Below are 19511 nucleotides of genomic sequence, written 5' to 3' on the forward strand. Positions count from 1 at the left end.
TTCCAGTTTGCAGCATGCTACCAAGTACAAATTTGGTAAGTGGACTCAGACCACCAATAGGGACGAACTGAAATGAGTTAAGGCCCGCCCCAAAGGCACCGCTTCCTTCACACAGGGTGTGATTTTTTGTCCTCTGCATGTTACTCATCCTAGGAGCAGTGAGCAGACGTTGGGTTGTAGCCAGGGTTGCCAGATCTGCGTATTATAATTTCCCCGCAGGTTTTTATTTGAAAATAGCCGATCTACAAGCTCACAACGCGTCGCATCGCGACGCGTTGTGAGCTTGTAGATCTGCTATTTTCAAATAGCTGATGTATATGTTAAAGTGCACGTGTGGCCCATAGTCGCTTCTTCTGGGCTGGTTTTCCTAGACCTGGTTGCTTGTTTCTCTCACAGAATCTGGCAACACTGGTTGTAGCGCTCGGGGAGCAGTCAGGGGTTATAAGTGTCTTGCTCAGGGACGCTTCAACACATTGCTGAGGGCCTGGAATCGAACCTGAGACCTTTGGCTTCCCATACAGGCTCTCTATAACCATATTCAGCTAGTTAAGCGTCCATGTGGACCCCTGGTGGTCCCCAGACTAGACGCTGAGAAACAGTGGGTTAAACAACTCACTTTAAAGGAGTAGTTCACAAAAAAAAAAAACATTTTTTTCTATCAATTACACACACCATGAAGCCTTGAATTCATGGATTTCTTTTTGTTTTTGTCGCATTCCTAAGCCAATAATTTGAGCCAATAATTTGATCTCCGGTAGGAGACTCAAATAGACTCTTTGAGTCTCCTACCGGAAACGCAGCCAGACATCAAAATATTGGCTCAGGAATGCGACAAAAACAAAAACATTTCCATGAATTATATCTCCATGGGGTGAGTACTCGATAGAAAAAAAGCCATTTTGTGGGTGAATTATCCCTTTAAAGCCCCCCCCTCATCTTGGCACCAAAACCCTCTCCTATACACGGAGGTCAAGGTTATAAAGCCAGCATATCCTCTTTCTTTTAACCCATTAAGACCTGGAACTGTGTCATTTTTAGATTTGAGCTAAAAAGCATTATTTTACACTTTGGGCTATTCAAAAATAGCAGATATACAAGCTCATAGCGCGGCACCGAGTGCCGCGCTATGAGCTTGTAGATCTGCTATTTTTGAAAATTTGTGAAAATGTGTGCAAATCTTTGAATATATATATTTTTAAAGCGAACATTTTTAACTCAAATCTTTGCTTCTGGGGGGGTCCCTGGAACAAAATATTTTGATGGGGGTCTGTGGCCAAATACATATCATTTTGGGGGTCCTTGACATGAAAAAGATTGAGCACCACTGATATAGAAACATAGGTTTTTCAGAAAACTGTTGGGATTTAGGAGACATGTAGAATCGGCTTCAGGTCTCAATGGGTTAATTCCACTAGATGATGGCGGTGATGATGATATAAAATGTCCCAGCTGGAAAGGGCCCATAAAGCACTGAGGATTGCATACTTGAGGGAGGGTGAGGGTAGAGTTTTAGGGGAGGATTAGCGGGAAGGCTTGGCGGGGGCCGTGTTGCGGCTCATTCACTTCCTGAGCCCGGGCATAAAGACGGTGTCCTGCCATAACCCAAACCCCTATACTGGCACCGGCCCTGGTACCTGGCCAGCTCCATATGTCACACACAGGATTAGACCCATGCCTCACTGTATGGTGTGGGCAGGGTTGCCAGATCTGCTTATTATAATTCCCCCGCAATATTTTATTTGAAAATAGCCGATCTACGAGCTCACATCGCGACACGTTGTGAGCTTGTAGATCTGCTATTTTCAAATAGTTGATGTATATGTTAGAGTGCTCATGTTGACCCATAGTCGCTTCTTTTGGGCTGGTTTTCCTAGACCTGGTTGCTTGTTTCTCTCACAGAATCTGGCAACACTGATGGTGGGGGAGAAGGTACGCGCGCGTGTGTCTGCAGGCATGTGTATGTGTCACTATCAGGTCTTATATCAAGCTGTGTGTGTGTGTGTGTGTGTGTGTGTGTGTGTGTGTGTGTGTGTGTGTGTGTGTGTGTGTGTGTGTGTGTGTGTGGGAGGACATGGCCGTGTTATCCGATTTGTCACAACGTCATATCTGCAGAACACCAGCAGCACCTGCGAGCCGTGGTGTGTAAAGTAACTGTGCATGTACTCAAGTACTGTACTTAAGTACAATTTTGAGGTATTTTTTACTTTACTGGAGTATTTCCAGTTTTCAGTACTTTTACTTCCACTTCACCTCAGAGACAAATATTGTACTTTTACTCGGCTACAATTATTTGAAAACTTTAGTTACTTTGTAGATTTGTAATATTATTACAAAACATACATTAACCTCTTCAACCCTATATACATTACTGTATATAATGTAAGTTTTACAGTACTGTATGTTCCTCTCCTGAGGCAGAGAGGTATAATTACAGCTGTATACCACCCAGGATTTTTAATCCGGGGTCTCCTGCGTGGGAAACCAAACATGCGCTGTGACACTCACCCAAGAGGGAAACCCTGCTTGGGCCAGGGGAGATATTGAGCTTATGATTTTCAGGCGGTACTACAGTACTGGTCAACCATTAGGTGTCCTATACACCGTTGGTTCTCAAAGTGGGGTCCGGGGGTGTTCCAGGGGGTCCCCAGAAAAATGTGTTAATATAGCATCACAATACTTTTAACCACTAACCTTTTCTACTTTGGCTATTCAAAAATAGCAGATCTACAAGCTCATAGCGCGGCACCGAGTGCCGCGCTATGAGCTTGTAGATCTGCTATTTTTGAAAAATCGTGAAAAACCTTTGAGGCCTTGTCCGTTTGTTTTTTAAACACGTTGCACAAAATCATAACTAGTATTTTTATTGTCAAGAATAGAGCAAAAAAATGTGGACAAGTTTCAAAACTTAGCTGTAGCAGATCTACGGTACAAGCTGTAGATCGGCTATTTTTTGATATATAGGGCTTAAGTGGTTAACAAGCCTGAAAAACGCGTGCGTGCGTGCGTCTGCGCGTGTACGTGCACGTGTGGGGGGCTCTCAGCTTTTATCAGATGTAAGACGGGGGGGGGGGGGGGGGTCCGAGGATAAAAGGTTGGAGAACCACTGATACACAGTACATTACTCCATTCTCTCTCTTTCTACATCAGCTGATGGCACTCCTCTCTCTCTCTCTCTCTCTCTCTCTCTCTCTCCTTCACATCTGCACGTTTTCCTTTTCCTTTCTTTTTTCAAACGTACTTTTTTTTCTAGCGTGATTCTCCTCCATTCCATACCATTGTTCTCCCAAGACAAACGCATTAATTATTCATCACGTATTCAAGCTTTCAAAGGTTTTTTCTTTCCTCTCCATTTTTCTACCCACGGCAAAGTGCGTGCTGGCCCGCCCGGGCCCTTGAGCACGAGGCACTCTCCCGGGGGGGGGGGGGGGGTTACTATACGGGGGTGTGCTCGACGTGAAATTCCATTGTCTGTTCTTTTTACTTGAAGGAGTTTGGGGTTGTGGAGTAGAGAGGGAGTAGTAGAGCAAATAGGGGAGGAAGTGCTGTGAGCGATGTGGGCTGAAAGGTAAAGGGAGAGATCAGAGAGATCCATCAGCTCTGATCAGGGGCTTCGTTACGCAGCAGGGGGGGGGCAGCTGGTAACGCCGAGCGCCCTCCCTTTTTCTTCATCTGTACCCAATAGACAGATCAACGTCTTTTAACCCGTTAAGACCGGGGCGGGAACGCGTCTGTGTTCATTTTTCGATTTGAGTCATATTCAAAAAAGTCTATTTTCAAAAAATAGCAGCATCTACAAGCTCGTAGCGCGGCACCGAGTGCCGCGCTACGAGCTTGTAGATCTGCTATTTTTTGGAAAAGAATCGTGAAAATGTGTGCAACTCTTTGAATATAGGATATATGTCTTTTGAAAGCAAACATTTTTAACTCCTATCTTTGCTCCTGGGGGGGGGGGGGGGGTCCCTGGAACAAAATATTTTGGGGGCGGGGGGGTCCGCGGTCAAATATAATTTTGGGGGTTCTTGACGTGAAAAAGTAAAAAAAAAAGCAAAGATTTTCGTTAAAAAATATATATAATCAAAGATTTGCGAACATTTTCACGATAAAAAGAAAATAGCAGTACTACAAGCTCATAGCGCGGCACTCTGTGCCGCGCTATGAGCTTGTATATCTGCTATTTTTGAATAGCCAAAGTGTAAAATAATGGTTTTATAGGCTATAGCTAAAAAAATGGAAAATGACACAGATGCGTTCCCGGACTGAATGAGTTAAAGCCCAGCGTTTATTTGAAGACGGAAAGGCAAGGCAGGCATCAACCTTATCCACCGGCAGGGGAGCAGCAATGCTTTTGGAACCTCAGTGACAAGGTCGCGACTATAGTAAGTCCTGAAGGCCCCCCCCCCCCCCCCCCCCCCCCTGACACAGAGGGGTTTCTTGGCAGCGGCGTGCTTCGCCGATGCCAGGTTGTGTTTTTTAGCCCGGTATCTCTGGCGTATTCCAGGGCCCTCCCTTGTCTACAGTACAGGTCTCGGCCCTCTGAATCATTCAGGGCCCAGTGAGGATATCTCTCAGGACTCGCGGTGTTAATTATGCATGTGCAGCTCAGTGCAGAGTCCTGTAAACAGTTATGCACTTTATACTGGACTGCCTGGTCTTGACTGACAGGAGCCCAGCATACCGGGCTAAAAAAATGGGGCGGCAGTGGCTCATGGGTAGAGTGGCCGGGTAGAGTGAACTGGAAAACCGCAAGGTTCCCAGTTCGATCCCGGGCTGGGGCGCTCCCCTAGAGTTAGTGTCGAAGTGTCCTTGAGCAAGACGCTGAACCCCTAATTGCTCCCGATGAGCAGGTTGGTGCCTTGCATGGTTTCCTCCGCCATCGGTGTATGAATGTGTGTGTGAATGGGTTAATGGCACAATCAATGTTAAGCGCTTCGGATAGAAGCGCTATATAAATGCACCATTTACCATTTACCATTTACCGTCACTGTCGGGGCAGAAACCATGTATCTCCATATTTATCCTTTTGGGGTTTTTGAGTGGTGCCAACCACTCCTACATTTGACCGTGTGTGTGTCTGTCTGTCCGTCCGTCCGTATGTTTGAGCACGGCCTCAACAGCTGCAGCTGATTGCAACACAAGGCTGCAACCAGTTACACTAATTCAAAGGCACCACTCTCTTCACACTGGGTGTGATTTTTCTTTTTTTGTAAATGAGTGTACTACTTCGTTAGAGAGTGTTGTGCAAAAGTAGGTAAATTAACCGATAGACAAGTTCACAACGCGCCAATGTGTTGTGAGCTGCTGTTTTCACTGCTGTGTGATTTAAGTGTGATTTAAGTATGATAATGATAATACATTTCATTTGTATAGCACCTTTCATGACATGCAATGCAGCTCAAAGTGCTTTACAGAGCAAGAATAAAAAGCACAAGTGCTTTACAGGAAAAGCATAAAACAACATTAAAAAAAACATGTATCGCAACAAAGGCAGTGAATCAGGCAAAACAGTGAGGACATGAATAACAACACAGAGATTTAAAAATCAACGGGTTTTTATAAATATTAAACCGATGAAATCATTAACAATAGTTTGTGACTGAATAATAACTACAACACATTACAGTAGATCCATTGGAACTCAGGTCACTTTTTTCCATTTCCTGAAATGTAACGCTTTTGGACATACAAGTGATGATATGGAACTTCCTGGATTGTGCAGAGGCTGGAGGGTGGGTGGAGTGTGGCTGGTTGTGGGGGGGTGGAGGTGTCAAAGCAACCTCTAGTGGTTAAACAGAAGGCTGCTGGATCCCATGTAGAAACCACTGTAAGAAAATACATTATTGGACGAAAGCTGGGACGCTTTTCTGTGGGAGAAAATGGTGGTCCAAATATTTAGCACGGCTGTTTTAACCCATTAAGACCTGAGGCAATTCTTAAAAATGTTTTCTAAATCCAGTTTTTTGAAAAAAATCTAAAAAAAATGTTTTCAAGATTTTTCAAAAGTAGCAGATCTACAAGCTCATAGCGCGGCACTCGGTGCCGCGCTATGAGCTTGTATATCTGCTATTTTTGAATAGCCAAAGAAATCTAAAGTGACACAGATGCGTTCCAGGTCTAATGGGTTAAGGTAAACATTTTATCGCTATCTTTAGATAGTAGGAAAAACAGATGGGTCTCCTCAGAGTTTAATAGCAAGAGAGCTTTGAAATGTTTCCCATTTCAAAAGGAGAATCAGTCTACATCAGAGCTCATGGTCGCCTCTAATTGCACTGTCATTAAAAATGCTTGTGCTCGTACTTCTTGTGCTCGTACTGGCGAGGTTGGTGCTCTGAATCCTGCCCCGCGGTGTGATGTGTTCTGTAATTGGTGGAATATATAATCTACTGTACATTGAGCGTGATCGTCTCTAGGTAGAAACACTCTGGCCATGGGATTAATAAAGTCTGTTGGTGTTTCAACATAATGATATGGAAGTCGGTATACTTTAGTAGGGCTGGAACTATTGATTATCTTCTTAGTGATTACTCAATGTATAGATTTTTTTTATCATCTAAACAATCAGTTATTCTGATTAACCACTTAACCCCTATTTTATACTTTGTCGTACAACGGTATCACGCAAAATAAGCACAAAAAATGGCAATCGATTTTCACTATTTTTTTTATTTTTTTTATTCTATTCAAATCGATATTTATTTTTTTATAATGGGCTACCCCTACTTAATAGATTAAATGAAGCCACTTGACCATATTCGCACAGCAGCAGTGGTGGATCCCCCAACGGGCCAAGTGGGCCCAGGCCCAAGGGCCCACTGGTCAGTGGGACCCTCTAGAATATTGGATTGACTGATATCCACTGTTCTAGAGCCCGAGCCCTAATTAAATTAAAACTAAATCGGCCCCCACATACAGAGCCCCCCCTGAGGGCTCATTCAAGTCAGTCAGAAGGGTCCCAACAGTCTCAGTAATTGCCTCTGCTCATAAAAGACTACACACTTTCTGTTGTCCTTTCTGTGTGACCAAGGCCCCCGCACCTTCTGCATACTGTATAGTAGTGTAACTGTGTGTTGAGGGAACATAGCAGGTCACTACAGTAAGGCATGATGTATGTACAATATGTATCCATTGACCATCGTATAGGGAGGATTGGCCAGCCCAGCTCTGGTCTATTGATTCATATATTGTATTTATTTATTTCTATTTATTGAGTTCTCATGCGGACTTCCGAGCATAATAAGTGGCATTGCTGTAAATAGATGGTGTCTATTTGAAATCCTGCCAGGTACAGGCCTATAGGCTACTTAAAGGGATATTTCACTTTCAAAAAAACTTTTGGTCATTTTATGGTCTACTCAGGCTTTAGTGAGCCCTCCAGACCGTTTTTAAGTTGCTTTATTCAGTATTTAGATATTTGATATTCATTTTACCAGCCACGCCCCCTTCCTATACAAACCCATTATAACTTAAAACTCAATTTTTAACCTGTTTAACCATCAAAAACACCCGTCCTTGGTTCTGGTGACTCACCCTGCCCTCCTAATGCGTGAGGGGGCCGTGTTTTTTTAATTACTTTTTTCATTTATTTTTAATATTTTTTTTTGGAAAATGAAAAAATTAAATACAAAAAATATATATTAAAAATAAATGAAAAAAGTAATAAAAAAAACACGGCCCCCTCACGCATTAGGAGGGCAGGGTGAGTCACCAGAACCAAGGACGGGTGTTTTTGATGGTTAAACAGGTTAAAAATTGAGTTTTAAGTTATAATGGGTTTGTATAGGAAGGGGGCGTGGCTGGTAAAATGAATATCAAATATCTAAATACTGAATAAAGTAACTTAAAAACGGTCTGGAGGGCTCACTAAAGCCTGAGTAGACCATAAAATGACCAAAAGTTTTTTTGAAAGTGAAATATCCCTTTAATAAGCTGTTAATAAGGCGACGTCACGCACGGAGTTCTTTCTCTTTGATCTCCCGACCCAGCTCTGCCAATTTAAACTGCCGTTAACGAGCATAGCTTTTTTTTTTCTCCCGTGAAAATCTATCAAAGTACAATATTAATGCCTGTCAATCACCCCTGACGTGTGAAACACAAGTAAGCTGTGACATGCAATTGCAAATAGGCATTATTTGTTACAGTGCTTTGTTTGTTTAGTATTCTGTCTGCTGCTGGTTAACTGTTTTATTGGCTTAAGTACTTTGCAGACGTGGTCACCATTTTTATTCAGTATTAGTGCTAAATTAAGGTTTATTTAAGATTATGTGTTTGCACTGCTCAGTGTTCGATGTGCGCAGGGCGGTCTGGGCACACAGTGTTGGGTGGCTGTGGTACCGCGGCTGGCGCCGCAGACATACGTTTGTGTGAGTCACTGCCCATCTTTCGCCGCAGGCTAAAAACCCACCTCTTCAGGAAACGCTACCCTTACTCTTCGCATTGCCTACTTGTTAACTAGTTGTACGAACTCTTGTTTTACTGTTTTATTGGATCTTGTTTATTCGATACACTTTTTTTGTTTTAGCTCTTGCTCAGTTGATTTGCCTATTTTGTCTCATCTGTTTATGAAAGTAGGTAGCTGATATACTGTGCACTTTTACTTTAGCGCTAGGTATACTCTTGGTTGCTTGTTTTAGAAGAGAATGCACTTAAATTATTCTGGTGATTAGTAGTTTTGTTCCCTACCTATGTTGAATGCACTTATTGTAAGTCGCTTTGGATAAAAGCGTCTGCTAAATGACTGTAATTTAAATGTAATGTGTGTGTGTGTGTGTGTGTGTGTGTGTGAGGGGGAGGGGCTGATCGGTCTAAGGCCCACGGGCCCATAGAGTCGGGATCCGCCCCTGCACAGCAGCCATTTTGCTCTCGGGTGGAAAATCCTGTTTTTTTTTAATAATCTTCCATGCTCACAAAATATTCTCAGCGGCATCATAATAACTATCAAATTAGACATAACATCATTATTTTTTGGCTTTGATTGGATTTAATTGTTTCTCATTAATTAACCAAACTGCACAGTTCAATTTATACCACATAATGAACCCAGAATATTTCTGCTCTCATAATGACATAAAAGCTTGCTCATCGCTTCAGCAACTTGCAGCCGGAGAGCAGTGCTACCGCCGAATGTCCTTTTATTAAATTCATACCATGTCTATTTATAAACGAGCGTCGGGATTCAATAAAAAGATAATTCATTCATTCGGGAAAATAAATTGCTGCAGGACCCAAATGCTACCTGTTCTGCGGTTTACATTTTTTTGTGCACGTGCCTTACCTTAGCCACATGGACACTAGAGTCCCCATGGGGGCAGATCTACAAGCAGTGGTGGAAAAAAGTTCTCACATTTTTTACTTAAGTGAAAGTACCAATACTGCAATATAAAAATACTCTGTTACAAGTAAAAGTCCGGAATTAAAAATGTTAAAAAAATTAAATTACTTGAGTAAAAGTACAAAAGTATTGGCATCAAAATGTACTTAAAGTACCAAAAGTAAAAGTACTAAATATTTGAAAATAGCAGATCTACAAGCTCACAACGCGTCGCGATGCGACGCGTTGTGAGCTTATAGATCGGCTATTTTCAAATAGCCTAGGTATAAAATAGGTTTAAAGTGGTTAATGTATGTTTCATTATATCATAATTTATATCTGAAAAGTAACTAGTAACTAAAGCTTTCGAGTAAATGTAGTGGAGTAAAAGTACAATATTTGCCTCAAAATTGTACTTAAGTACAGTACTTAAGTAAATGTACTTAGTTACTTTCCACCACTGTCTACAAGTTCACAGCATGTTGTGTTGCGACGTATTGTGAACTTGTAGATCTGCTATTTTCATCAAATAGATTTGGTGTAGAGGGGAAAAAAGGAGGGGCCTAGGACTCTGGTCCCCCAGGGGTCCAATCACTAAAGAGAGCCATATATGGGTTTAAATGGTTAACAGTTTGAGTGGAAGATCTGTCTAATTACTGCACAGGCATTTATATCATATAGCCCAGATGGATGGGCGTGTTTGACTGTCCATCCCATAGCCCAGATGGATGGGCGTGTCGACTGTCTAGTTGAGTGGCTCTCAACTTGGGGAACCTTGAGGGGTCCTTGAGGGGGTTCATGGGGTCCCCACTGATAGGCAATCTCCTTACATGTACAAGTAAACACAAGTAGAGAACTTGCAAGACATTATTATTATCCCTACAGGATATAGACAGTAAAGGTATTCTGGACCAAGTTTTCATTCAAGTTCAAAAATGTGTTCCTCGGAGCACAGATCTCCGCCAGGCTAGGTAGCTTATTAACATAAGTACTTCCATTACTTTGATAAAAAACGACAGGTAGCTTAAAAAAAGGTAACCGACTGTCAGGTAGCTTAAAAAAACAACATGGCAGATAACTATTTTGATTGTATGAGCTACGGTTCAAAAGCAAAAGGCCAAAACGTGAATCTGCCTGTTATAGCGCCACCATGAGGCAGATTTGGAAAATGGCCTAGTGGGAACATACATGCAAAGTTTCACAGCAATCGAACGCTACGTTCATGATTTTAGACATGTTTTGTTCAAAACAGGCCACTCCTGCAAACTTTGAAAGGCAACGTTAGCCAATCAGGATGAAATATGAAAAATCTGACAGATCTGTCTTGATCACATGACTATAGAGATAATGTGTGCCGATTGGCGTGATATTTGGACAAAATCTATAGAAGTAATATCAAAACATTTGTGTACAAATTGGCCTTCTGGTGGCGCTATAACAGGCTGATATGAAAAATGTTCTTCCTTGGCCTCCAGAGAGTGTGTGTGCAAAGTTTCACATTGATCGGTCCAACAGTGCCGGAGATTAGCTGGACGGACAGGGGCGAAAACAAATGGGGGTCCGTGTAATACAAATCAAATTGTTGCCCCCCCCCCCTCCAATGGTGTCTGGTAGCACTCACAAACATTCAAAAGAAGGGAAGGGACAATGCCTCAATTTTACCAATTTCTTTTGACCAGACAAAAATGCTGACGTTTTGGCGTAGTCGGCCTTCACACTCTGATGCACTGAAGGCTGACTGGATTGAAACATTTTGTCTGGTCAAAATAAATTGGTGAAATTGAGGCCCTGTCCTTCTGTTAAAAGTTGGTGAGTGCTGCCATACAAGCTTGGATGTTGAGTCTTTACAAAACTATAAAACAAAATGAAATGAAAGTGGAGGGTGTGTTTGAAATGGAGACTACATATTCGTGTAATTTAGAAGAGTAGCACTTCATGAAACCCAGAAGCCTAATATCTATTTCCCTTGGCCAAGTGGGGTATTCCTCTTTGGCTGAACGGTATGTATGTTTGGTTTCACAGGTGGGAGACTAAATGCAAGTGGTTGCATTTGTTTGGCGGAAACATATTTTTGACCACTTTTAATGGTGTCTTTATTTCAGGAATGTATTATAGGCTAAACGTTTTCCCAAAATGTAAAAAAAATAAAAAATAATAATAACCTAACAGTACAGTATGTTACTCTTACATGTGTTAGGAATAATACCCATAAGAGAAAATGAGCAGCACAATTGTAGTAATGTTTTGCCTACAGCTACATCTCACGTTGTTATTCTCAAGTCGACAGCTGCAAGACACTCTGAGACCTAATTAGCAAATTTAATATTTGACAGTCGGTTTTATCAAAGTAATGGAAGTACTTATGTTAAATGAGTCTCCAATTCTGGAGGGGAGGTGTTACTATCTCTGAAGAGCAGCCGCATTAATGCTCTCTGCTCTTTACAGATTACACACACATCAAAATGACTTCCATTCCTCAGCATATTGCACATTTTTTATGGACCAAAGAAATGGAATCCTGTGGATCCTCGGGATCCACACTGGAACATCATGGCTCCAATGTGGATCTGAGACTTTGTGTAGCCAGTCTGTCTGTGTACTGTATCTATGACGTAGAACTGATCAGAGCCCCGTTGATTTCCATTCTAAAATGAATGTTAAATATGTTAGATAATGTTATACTGTATGTGCCCCAAAAAAATGAGTGGACTTCTGTGGCCTACTGGCAGCGTGACCAATGAATACATTTGTGATATTAGCTCCGGACGCGCACGCGCGCGCACACGCACACGCACACGCACACACACACACCCTCTTATCTTTTCTTTCTTTCTTTCTTTTTCCTTTAATTATTCAGGGAAGCCCATGGAGAGCAAGCTCTCTTTTTCAAGGACGCCCTGACAACAACATATAAAATACATACATAATGAGAAACAATAACAAACATTTGAATCAATAGACGGCTATAATTTGAATTATAGACGGCTAGCCTCCTGCAGAGCCATGCCATTAAATATTCACTTTAGAATGCTGGATGTATATTTTAACACATGTTTTGTCTTGTTTTTCTTTTTATCCCAGTGAAATAATCTGCTTTGGTCTTTTTTCGTTCCTCCCCCTAGCACCAGCCCGGCCCACAAGTACTACCTGGCCATGGACCCCATGGGGGAGGTCCTGTACGTGTCGGACACCAGCAGCCGGAGAGTGTACCGCGTCCGCAACCTGGGACAGCCCAAAGACCCCGCCCGCAACCTGGAGGTGGTGGCCGGCACCGGGGAGCAGTGCCTCCCGTTCGACCAGAGTCACTGTGGCGAGGGAGGCAAGGCCACCGAGGCCGCACTCAACAACCCCCGAGGTACCGTACCGTACTACACAACACAACACAACACAACACAACACACACACAAACAGCCCAGCATGCTTGACCACTCACTGCAAGGTATCACTCAAACCCGTTTACAGCTGTTTCCATGCAGCTGGTATGTGCCGTGAGTCCATGTCCATACCGCTAGTCCATGCATCTACTGTATACGTGCCATGTAACACTCTGCTGGTTGATCAGTCGCTCCAAAATTGCAGTGGTGTAAAGTAACTAAGTACATTTACTCAGGTACTGTACTTAAGTACAATTTTGAGGTACTTTTACTTTTCTGGAGTATTTCCAGTTGTCTATACTCTTACTTCTACTCCACTACATCTCAGAGGCAAATCTTGTACTTTTACTCCACTACAAAAAAACTTGAGATGGAGGTCCGCGGCCGAATACATATACATTTTGAGGTCCTCAACATGAAAAACTTTGAGAACCACTGACATAGTAATATTTTTTTTTTCAAAAAAACAGTTAGGATTTAGAAGGCATTTTGTAGAATCGGAAACAGGCCTTAAAGGGTTAAATAGAAGTCTTGATAGGGGAGACCTTTATCTATTTTGCGGGGGACTTCAGTTCGAGCTTCACCCAGCTGATGGCTGCTCAGATGGTCGTGATGATGAGCGCTCAGGGGGGGAGCTTTTAGAGGTTAAGTGCCTCGCTAAACTTCAACACTTGGACACGGGACGGGCCAGGAGGCAAGCCGGTGACCTTCTGATTAACAGATGGCCTCACTACGCACTCAGCTATGCCTGCTCAAACAGAAGTTTTTATAGAGAGACTTTATATAAGTCTTTATAGATATATGTCTTAATAAATAAAAAGTCTTTACAGAGAAGTCTTTATAGATAGAAGTCATTTTAAATAGAAGTCTTTATAGTTGGGGCGGACCGGCGGGTCAGAACGACTTCCTGTCTCTGCCGCGCCACAACAATTACAGCGTGAAGGTTAACCCATTAAGACCTGAGGACCGATTCTACAAAATATCTTCTAAATCCTGTTTTTAGAAAAAAACGTATGCTACTATTTCAGTGACTCTCAAACCTTTTCATGTCAAGGACCCCAAAATGTATATGTAATTGGCCGCGGACCCCCATGTTGTTCCAGGGACCCCCCAGAAGCAAAGATTTGAGTTGAGACAAGCTTGTGGCGCGGCACTCGGTGCCGCGCTACGAGCTTGTATATCTGCTATTTTTGAATAGCCCAACGAAATAAAAAAAAATGGCACACAGATGCGTTCCCGGTCTCAAACAGTTAAGCTGCAAGACTCTCTGAAGTACGAAGGTCACTCACTGCACGGACACACATGAAGAAACCATCACATCAAACACCACGGACAAACGTCCCTGAAGTAATTCACTAGTTCATCTTCTTCTGCCTCTTCTTATTCCACCCCTCCTCCTCCTCCTCCACATTTCTTCTTCTTCTTCTATTCTGGGAATCAAATCAATATCCACTGGGAATAGTGAAAGTTAGGGAAAATAGAAAATTGCGGGGAGCTGTGCCAATGCTAGACGTTGTGGGAGCCCCGCGCTCTTCGTATTTACTGCCGCTGCTGTGTGTGACACTTGAAGAATGGAGACACTTCTCCGGTACATTTCTCTAGCTGGCATACGCGCCCGTATCGATCCCTCCATGGCTCTACTGCTGCCGCCGCCCGAAACCCCTCAGATTGTTTCTGCACACTAGCTTGAGTATGAGTGACAGGAGAGGCCACGGAGGGCCGTGGGTGGAGAGGGCTTGAGTGACAGCCCTGTGGATAAGTCTACGCGGTGTGAGCCGAGGACTTAAGAGCCTGGCCAGGTGTGTGGGCGTGATTGGAGAGAGAAACTGGCAGGTAGCAGACTCTTTTCCTACCCCCCCCCCACTCCCCCACGCTTCCCAGGGGGTCTGTCATTTCTGTTCCTACGCAACTTCAGTATAAAAGCCCAGTCCAGATGTTACCTCTCAAGGTATAAGCATTCTCTTTCTGTTTATTTATTCTTCTCCCCATTGGTTTCCTGTACATGCGTGGTCTTTGTGTAGTTAACCACTTACTCACTTAAGTATGTGAGTAGCCTTGGGATACAAAATGGTTCCAAACTCCAGAGTCATGTGGCCCCATTATAAGTCAGGATGTACAAGTACACCCTTGATGTACAAGTACAACCCCCCCCCTCGTATGCAGGGACTTATCCGGATCCAACCGTTGATGCTGAGTGCCAAGCAGGGAGGCATCGGGTCCCATTTTTATAGTCTTTTTGGTATGACTCGGCTGGGGATTGAACTCCTGACCTCCCCGATCAGGGTGGACACTCTAACCCAGGGATCTTCAACAGGGGGTCCTCAGAGTTACTACAGGGGGTCCGCCAAATCTTTGTGTGATGTTTGAACATTAGCCGAAAATAGCCAGCTCTAATAGCTACAAGCTAACAGCTACAAGCTCCGAAAGCTCTGCTATTTTCGGAGAGTTGGTGTAGAGGGAAAAAAGAGCTGACCAAGTGCAGAACCAATGGTCCAGTTGACTAAATATTGAGGGTTTAAAGGGTTAACTCTCTGACAATACACATTAGCATGAATCCAACTATCATATTCAAAGATTTGCCCACATTTTCACGATTTCTCAAAAGTGTAAAATAATGCTTTTTAGCTCAAATCAAAAAATGACACAGATGCTTCTCCTGGTCTTAAAGGGTTAAAGACATACAGTACTACTGTATATCTATAAAGATTTCTGTTTATAAAAAACATATCTATAAAGACGTCTTGAAGTCTTTTATAAAACATAATTCATAGGCCTTGTGACAGGACCATAGGGAGATACAGAAACAGACAAAACGTGAGGACAAATGACATGGGCCCCGAGGCAGGAAATCAATTAGTATTACAATTACAATGTTAGGCATTTAGCAGACACTCTTAATCAGAGCAAAGTGTGAGATCGGAATAAGCAGAGTAAGCATGAACTCTTGAGTCAATAAACAACAAAGTAAATAGTCATATAAGTGCCTCAAAGTAACTAGGATACCAAGTAAACAATGAACCTAGCATCCTAAACAGCGTGCTATAAAGAGGAGACATGACAATCAAACCTGTGACATTGTGGTTATGTTAGGTCCGACTTTAAGTCTGTTTGCTTTTATTTTTATGTGTATGATAATATAAACTTTAAACTTAAACGTATTTCCTAACAGGGATCAGTAAAGGTCCATCTATCGACAGACCGACCCATCGATCGATCGATGGAACCGGACTATCTGTCTGTCTACCTGGCTGACCCTATGGTGCACCCCAGTAGTGATGGGTCGTTCACGATCGATTAGTTCAAAATAACTGGTTCATTGCCGTGAACATCAACAAACTAGTTCACTACCTGAAACTGTTACGTTCACGCTTTTGTTCATGCCCCCCCCATCTCCTCCCCCCGTACACAGGATCATTTGAACGAATCATTTGAACGAATCATTTGAACGAATCATTTGAACGAATCATTTGAACGAATCATTTGAACGGATCATTTGAACGGATCATTGCCGTGAACTTGAACGAAATCGTTTGTTCACTGAAACGTTTTTTTTCCCCCACCACCACTACACCCCAGCTCTGGAGGCTTTTACCCAGAGCACCCTGGATCCAAGAGGCCACACCCCTGCCACACCCCTCCGTCCCTCCGTCCTCAGTGCAGGGGTGGGTAATGACTGTTAGGCTTCACAGAGGAATATGTGTCAGTCTGCTCTTGTTTCCAAGCTCGCTGGCTGTGTGATTCTACCTCACCTCCGGCGAGCACCTCGCTTCGAAAACGCGTTTCCCTTATCTCTCCGTCTATCACGTCTCTCTCTCTCTCTCTCTCTCTCTCTCTCTCTCTCTCTCTCTCTCTCTCTCCCTCTCTCTCGCCGGCATACAGCCTGGATGAGGCCGCAGTGAGGGCGAGCCGCTACACAGCGCAAAATGGCGGCGGCGGCGCCGCAAAACAGTCGTCGGAAACAAAAAAGTAATCCGTAACGACGATTCAGCCAGCATTGTTGTTGGGCCGCCGTTGTTGGAGTGCGAGCGCTAGCACAGTCCTCTCCACGGCGTAAGCTGCTGGGATTATCTGGTGTCCTTCAAACGCTCACTGGTGAATACAAGATCTGGGCCATTGTTTAGAGTTGGCTCCGCGCGCACTTCTGCTGTCAATTAGCGGGGTAAATAACCCATTAAGACCTGGAACGCATCCGTGTCACTTTAGATTTCTTTTGGCTATTCAAAAATAGCAGATATACAAGCTCATAGCGCGGCACCGAGTGCCGCGCTATGAGCTTGTAGATCTGCTATTTTTGAAAAAATCGTGAAAAAAATATTTTTAATGTTTTTTTCAAAAAACTGTTAGCGTTTAGAAACAAAATTAAGAATGGAACTCAGGCCTTAATGGGATAAAAGGCCTCGCTCTATTTACCGCAGAATCGCATGTCTGACATGAAAGAGGCGTCGGTCCCGCTGGATCCGCACAGCCTTGGCTCCCGTCTCCAGACTCCTCCTGATGTTTCACCACATCAAGCAGCGAAGGCTTTGCAGAATAACCCTTTTTTTTTTTTTGCAAATAAGAATGTGTGTGCGCGCGCATGTGTTTGTGTGTGATTCGACTGTGTGACTGTGTGTGTGTGTGTGTGTGTATCTGGACCAGAGGCAGAGTTCAAAGAATGATCCTATAGTGACGACGATCAGGTTTATCTTATCTGTTTGTTGACTGGTTCCCCAAACAGCAAAGCTATACGGAGGTGTGCGTGTGTGTGTGTGTGTGTGTGTGCGTGTGTGTGTGTGAGTGTGTGCGCGCGCGCTCGTGCGTGTGTGCATGCTTGCATTTGTGCATGTGTGAGTGTGAGCGCCCGCAGAGCCAGTCTCTCACTCTGACCCACAGGGGGCAGACTAATGCCCTTATCAGAACCTGACATGCTGCCACCCCATATCTCCCTATTCCTCCCTCTCTCTCCCCCACACTCCCTCGTTCCTCACACTGACAGACAGCCAGCACATTTCTCGCTGTCGTCTCTGAGCAGTGATTCATCCACAGAGTTGAAGCGTATAAGGGCAGAGGGTTGTGGTGGGGGTGGGGGGGGAGAGAGCGAGGAGCAGAGCGAAACGGTGGAGGTTTTAAGCCCTTCATGGCTATTAGCATTTTGAGCAGCCGGAGTGCTAAACAGACACAGCCAGGGGTAAAGATGTTGCTTCACGGGGCAACATCGCTGGTCTCTGACCAGGCTTTGCCGGGGCCAAAACGCTTGCACAAACTATCTTTTTCCTTGGCTTCCCGGTTGACACGTAAGCAGCTTATAGCCCGAATGAATATCCCCTCGCACAGAGGGGCTAGGCGATCGCATTCATGGCAAAGCGGGAGCGGGATGTGTGCAGCGGTACATGGGAGTGCTCCCTGGCTTCTCCCATCCACGCGATTCCAGCCTTTAACCCATTAAGACCTGGAACTGTGTCATTTTTAGATTTGAGCTAAAAAGCGTTATTTTACACTTTGGGCTATTCAAAAATAGCAGATCTACAAGCTCGTAGCGCGGCACCGAGTGCCGCGCTACGAGCTTGTAGATCTGCTATTTTTGAAAAATCGTGAAAATGTGTGAAAATCTTTGCGTATATATATTTTTAAAGCAAACATTTTTAACTCAAATCTTTGCTTCTGGGGGGTCCCTGGAACAAAATATTTTGATGGGGGTCCGCGGCCAAATACATATAATTTTGGGGGTCCTTGACATGAAAAAGATTGAGCACCGCTGATATAGAAACATACGTTTTTCAGAAAACTGTTGGGATTTAGGAGACATGTAGAACCGGCTTCAGGTCTCAATGGGTTAATATTGTCAGCAAAGGCCTCGCCCGAGCCATTAACTAGGCAAACATTGCTCCCCAACTCCTACTGTTGTAGCGCCGCCATACGACCGCCACCGTCCTCGGGGAGGATCTCCCGCTGGCTCCTAATCATAAGCTGTCTGCATTTTTATACGTCCTGAATCTACTGTTGTGTCTTTTTTTTTTTCCTACACTGTATTTTCTGGCTGCAGTGGTGGAGTCATAAGATCTCCCAGGGCTTCTGGAAGCTTCCCTGTGCCAGCTGCTCTGCTGGCGTAACTTTGGAATGAATATGCCATTGTTATTCTACCTCTGGCCCCCCTGTAGCATTTAGCGAGGAGTTATTGTTTCTTCCCACAAAATAGAGAGAAAAGGGGGGGAGGGATAGAGAGAGGGGAGGCAGGAGGGAGAGAGAGAGAGGGATATCAGGACAGGAGACATAGAGAGAGAGAGAGAGAGAGATGGAGAGAAGGGGGAGAGAGATAGCGAAAGGGGGAGGGGGTAGAGCGAGACGGATAGCAGGAGACGGAGAGAGAGAGAGATGGAGAGAAGGTGGGAGAGACGAGAGAGAATTGGCGGGGGCGGTGAGGAGAGGAGAGGAGAGGAGAGGAGGTGCAGATAATGAAAATGATGGAGACATGGGTGAGTGGGTCGAGGGAATAGGGTGGATTGAGGGAAAATGGAGAGAGAGAGAGAGGGAGATGTGTTTTTATGTGGAAATCCTGCGCCTCATTTGCATAATAAAGTGGCCCTGGAGCGTCCCTCTCTCTCGCTCCCGTTCTCTCCGAGGGTCAACGTATCATCGTTGCTGTTGGCTCAAACAGAACCTCAAAACAAGGGCATCTGACATCGGCCTCTTTCATCTCCCACATTTGGGTTAAGCATAATTTATGATCTGTTATGACGGTGTCCTGCGGTGAACATTTGCAGAGCTACAAACTCACAACGCGTCGCGTCGACGTCCGCGACGCGTCGCGTGCTTTTGGGTCTGCAGATGTTCGGTGCGGGACACCGTCGTACGGA

At 44.1% G+C, this 19511-nt stretch overlaps 1 protein-coding gene across 1 annotated transcript in view; it reads left to right on the forward strand.

Moving 5' to 3' along the window:
- Positions 1–19511, forward strand: part of tenm1 (teneurin transmembrane protein 1) — a gene marked incomplete at its 5' end in the record, with an annotated part of 403177 nt that overhangs the window by 266141 nt on the left and 117525 nt on the right. The window contains 1 exon segment of the mRNA XM_084041664.1: positions 12427–12659. Within this exon segment, the coding sequence (XP_083897790.1) occupies positions 12427–12659 (233 nt within the window).

The sequence above is a fragment of the Gymnoscopelus microlampas genome, assembly GCF_963454915.1.
Source record: "Gymnoscopelus microlampas genome assembly, chromosome: 18".
Classification (NCBI taxonomy): domain Eukaryota; kingdom Metazoa; phylum Chordata; class Actinopteri; order Myctophiformes; family Myctophidae; genus Gymnoscopelus; species Gymnoscopelus microlampas.